General features: G+C 43.4%; 1 protein-coding gene across 1 annotated transcript; it reads right to left on the bottom strand.

Annotated features, from left to right (window-relative positions):
* Positions 1-2,877: 2,877 nt before the first annotated feature.
* On the bottom strand, positions 2,878-4,685 carry wu:fb55g09 (coiled-coil domain-containing glutamate-rich protein 1). Its single transcript, XM_053435526.1, has one exon. The coding sequence runs from the start codon at positions 4,230-4,232 to the stop codon at positions 3,567-3,569; it is 666 nt and encodes a 221-aa protein (XP_053291501.1). The 5' UTR covers positions 4,233-4,685; the 3' UTR covers positions 2,878-3,566.
* Positions 4,686-5,061: the final 376 nt, after the last annotated feature.

Here is a 5,061-nt window from a genome sequence, read left to right as displayed (position 1 = left end):
AAGAAGCTAATGAGTAATGAGTTGAAACCACTTTCCCAGTATGTTATACTCAGCACCCACAACCACCCACCTTAGTCACCCATCCCCCCCAGACGCTGCAACCCCCCACCAGCCAACAGAAGCACCCTGACCCCGCAGCTCAGACTCGTCAGGGCATCAGGGGAAGGTGGAGCAATCCAATTGAATCTGGGCTTGAGCTCTAAAACCCTTGTGGCAACCAGCTCTGTGCATGTTCTCCAGCACCTGTTAAACCTGAGCCTGTGGCTGAGAAGAGTTTCTGAGATGGGAACAACTTCTGCTTGGTCCCAGTCCCTTAAAAAATCAGCCTATCTGCCTTTAATGAGGACAGACCAATGTCCCTGACCTCTCAGATTATGGAGATCATGGAGAGGCTGGTCCAGGAAGATGTCAGAGCTCCCTAGTGGACTCTCTGCAAACATATACTGTCCTTTGATTTCTGGAGCATCTTCATAAGAATCGGTGCTGGAGAGGAGGTTGTGGGAGATGCAGGCCGGCTCCAGCATGATAGAATGGATCACAGACCATAAGACAGGAAGACCTCGGTCTGAGAGGCTTCAGGACTTGGTGTCACGGTCAGATTTGAGTAACAAGAGAGCTCCTGAAGGGACGGTGCTTTCTCCTTTTCTCTTTACGCTTCAGTTCCTTGAAGTAACTCAGAGTCCTGTCACTGGCAGAGGTTTCGTGTTGTTGGAGGAAGCACCTGGTGATAAATGTGGCTCAGACCAAGGAGCTGGCTGTAGACGCTGGCAGAGGAAGAACTGAACTTTCAATCCACATCCAGGGGGGAGATGGGTGTAGCTGCTTTTTAGATATCTGCTGTACAGCTGCTTATTTTCATTTAATGTCTTTGGATTAGGACGACTTTTGTCTTGTTACCATCGCCAAGGAAATTATGTATTTAGCCCAGTCTCTTTGAAGGATTTGTTGGATTGTAAATTTGTTTGTATGAAAAGGAGAAGATTTGTGAAAGGATGACAATTAGGTCAAAAAAGAAAAATGTCAACAAAATGTTGATCTAGAGAAAATTCTCTTCCCCTTTCTTTAACATTGTGAGATCAGGCGTTTATAAAATGTTGATCATTTTACTGGAGAATAATTCATGGATCTTGATAAGAATTGGACAGATTTATGTATGAATAATTAAAGAGTGTGAGCTGTCTATCTATGACTCTCTTGTCCTTGGCGGAGGAATGAATGCTAGTTTTATTCTTTGTCTGGTCCCTGATGGAGCTGCTGTAACAACACTTCATCTCAGGGATTCATAAAGTATCTCTATCATTTTCAGTACATAAAAAAAACCTCTGATCCTGAAACAGCCAACGCTCCTTTGAAATAGATTAATACATCTACAAAGACCAGCTAACATGAAGGAACTACAGCGAACAGAGAAGATTACCTCATCTAAGCTCTCAGCTTTAGCTAAATTAACATTTCTGTAATATGTTATTACAAAATATCACTATAACATCTCTGTAATGTGCTGTTATCCCTTATTACAACATGAGGCAGCGGAGAAATCAAAGTGAAAACCTGCCTGTGCCTGACTTTGACCCGTTTCCATTCTTAGTTTATGACACACAAACACAAAGAGGCTTACACCTCCCTGTCCGTCCTGAGTGGGTGTGACCAGCCCACTCCACTTTATGTAATCCATTTCACCCGCTCTGTGGAACAATGAAGCCTCCTTCTCCCTGCTCCGGTCTCCGTCTGACATTTACGAACAGACTGATATAAAGTCAACAGTACAAGCGACAGGATCATACGGCTGCGATACACACAGGAAACCCTGCTGTCGAAGAAGCAACATGCGCCTCTGGTACAAAATAAGATTTCCCATTAGAATAAATACAAGTTATTAAAGTCTATAAGATTTTGAATCATTAAAAATGGATAATAACTGCTAATAGGTTTAAGTATTAAGCTGCAGCACATGCATATGAATGCCGAGAGTAACTGGGCATGAACCAGACTATTTATAGGTGTTTGTGCAAATAAGAAACCATCAGAGGTTTGATACACACTGGGAATTCATAAACCTGCCTCTTGATCTAAACACGTTCAGTAAATCAGAGCCAGGGTGTAAAGCAGAAGCCCCAAATGAAGAGGGGAGATTAATGTTATAATATATTTGTATAATAGTTATAAAAAAATTGTCATCACACTTTTCAACATTAAGTGTTGTCCAAAGAAAGGAAAATTGAGCAGAAACCAGACACCTATGAACCCCCCCCCCCCCCCCCCCAACCCCACTTAGGACATTAAAATGTTGAAATGTGTCAAAACTATACATAATCTATGAATTGATGTACAAAATATACTGATGTAATAAATCTAAATAAAAAAAATAATGGTAATCTCATATAGGGAATAAGTACTGTATTTCTCTATAATAATATAAAAGCTCATATAAGTGAACAACGATAAGGCTAAAAATGCTAATAGATTTATAAAAACAATGAAATTAAGTAGAATAGATTAAATAAGTTAAACCATAAAAGAGTGAAAACTTATAAAAATATAGTATAATGTCACTGTATAATTGAATGATATATATAATCTGCTGAAACAGATGTCAAGAGGTGTTCAGGAACACTGTGGAATAATGAAAACTAACTGATTTTTTTTTATCTTTGTTTCAGTTTTATCTATTTGATCTGTTACATTGTTTTTTTTAAAGTATATTATATTTCTGTATTCATTTCTTGACATACACTCAGGTTTTGTTTTCTTCTCTTCCACATTTTGAGATGTTTCAACTTTTTTTATGTGCGTTTTATTTTATGGCAAAATTGAAATCCAATCAACTCATCATAATCTATTATTCATTAGTTTATAAAGACAACCACTCAGCCTGTGTAACATCAATCACATGTTTATTATTTCCGTTTTTTTTTATTTTCCAGTCTTTACAGTTAAAGGCTTTATTTTACTTTATTAATGACAGTCTGCATCAGCCAATCGAATGCACTGTAATCCAGGCAGCTTGATACTGATTGGCTGTGCGGACTCACTCCCACCACCGAGCCCATCTTCCTTTGTGTGCAACAACAACAACAGAGAAGGCAACACTTTACAGCCCCCGTACACAATGTACACGAGCAAGCATGAACCAAACAGGACATGTAAAAAAAGAAACCATTAACAAACATCCGTCCTAATAAAATCATTTAATCTTACATCAGAGTTAATGTTGTGTCTTTAACCTGGAAATAAGCCGACAGAGTGAGATAATTCCACTTCCTCTCAGAGCAGTTTCCCTTGTTTGTTCATTTAACATCAGAGCCAGAATCTAAACAAGATGAAATAAGGCAGATAACTGCAGGAATGTAAAGAAAATTACACTTGATTTAAGAGAATTTAAAAACAACTTTGCTCCTGCAGGAAACTAATGGAACGACCTCAGTCTGGCGGCAGATCCCTCAACTTTTAAGGCTAAATGACTTGATAAGGTGGACATTTATTTATTTACTTTCTGTGAACATGAAGCAGAACAAACCTGACTCCGTACAGTCAGAGCAACAAAATGGCCTCCAGAGAGTTTCCCATCAGGATGTGAGGATGTCACAGAACTCAACAAAGTCCCTCTGCATGAAGTTCTGGCTCTGCTTGAGGTCGTCCTCTGAGGGGAAATACTGCATGCTGTCCTCCTGCAGACGCAGATTGTCCTCTTCCTGCAGACGCAGACTGTCTTTGTGCAGTACCAGGAACTGACCTGGTGGTGTCGTCGTCGAGCCGCGTGGGTTGGGACTGTCCAGGAGGGCTCCTCTGGCATTCTCCAGGATGCCCAGGTATGAGTCCATGTCCGTCAGCTCCGTGTCGCTGTCGGAGCTGCTGGCGCTGTCGCTCCCCACCGAGTCGGAGCGCAGGTGCAGCATCTGGTATTTCTCGTGCATGAGAAACTGGTTGGTGTTCTTGGGGGCCCGCATCCCCCTCACTCTGTTCCCCTTGATGTTGACGGGCCGGAGCGACATCACCGACTTCTGGAGGTGTCGAGGATGATGATGATGATGACGTTGAGGGTGGTGGTGATTGCGCCCCCTTGACCACCCTCCCCCCCCTGTCCTCCGCCCCTGCAGGCGCCCCATGCAGCTCTTGGACCAGCCACGCTTCCAGCGGCTGGCAGCGTCCCTCTGTGGAGCCTCCTTTGCATCCTGCTGCTGCTGCTGCTGCTGCTGCTGGCAGCTCCTCCTGCACATCATCTCTGAGAGCATTTTCTCGTCTTTCTTGCAGTGGCCTCCCTTCCTCCCTGCTGCTCTGCTTCACATCCTCCTCCACACACGGTGGCCCACACTACAACAAAGAGAGGCTGGTGTCTGTTTTTTCTGGCTCAGATCACAAATGACCTCCTTCTCACCCAGAGTCTACCTTTTCACTATTCTGTCACTTTTTTTCTTGACCTCTGGCTTTGGCTGGTGCATCGCCTGCTCTTCCTCCCCCTGCTGCAGCAGCTTGCCTTCTCGGCTGGCTGCCTGTCACGCCCTCCTCTGTCTGCTCTACTCTCTCTTCTTCACCTCTCTAAGGTGGAGCAGCTTCTCTCAGCTCTGATTAGTGACCTGAGGTGAGCTGCTGAGGGGAGCTGAGCCTCTTGTAGCTGATTTAAAGCTGGTCTTTTTCTCAGGGCAGCAGCTGTGATGCACTCAGCTCTGACCGACACTGACTGTGGCTCTGCCCCCTTCTCAGAGCGTCTATAAAGAAATGGACGGAACCATTCACAGGGGTTTGCATGCAGAGGGGGGGCCAGTATGTTCATGATTGACCACAATCTTAAAAACAGTGTATTTGACAAATCTGTGTAGAGTATCTATTTTAAATATGGATAATAATATATGTTAGTGTGTATATTGATCTGCGGGGGCTTCAGGTTGTGTGTTGGGGTTGTTATAAGCACAAAGCTGCTCCCGCAGTGAGATGGTTCACTCCGCCTCAGTTTTAGCAGCTGAAATCTGATCCACAGCTGCTGCCCCCCCCCCTTCCTCTGACAACAGACCCACTGTTTAGAAACAACCAGCAGCAACTTTACTTCAGTTATTATGTTTTTTA

The sequence above is a fragment of the Pleuronectes platessa genome, chromosome 2 (assembly GCF_947347685.1).
Source record: "Pleuronectes platessa chromosome 2, fPlePla1.1, whole genome shotgun sequence".
In the NCBI taxonomy this organism is placed as follows: Eukaryota; Metazoa; Chordata; class Actinopteri; order Pleuronectiformes; family Pleuronectidae; genus Pleuronectes; species Pleuronectes platessa.
Note: the sequence above shows the minus strand (reverse complement) of the source record. Positions and strands in the feature narration are given on the sequence as shown.

Excerpts from the sequence above, each read along its gene's own strand:
- wu:fb55g09 (XM_053435526.1), bottom strand. The coding sequence starts at position 4,232 with ATGCTCTCAGAGATGATGTGCAGGAGGAGCTGCCAGCAGCAGCAGCAG.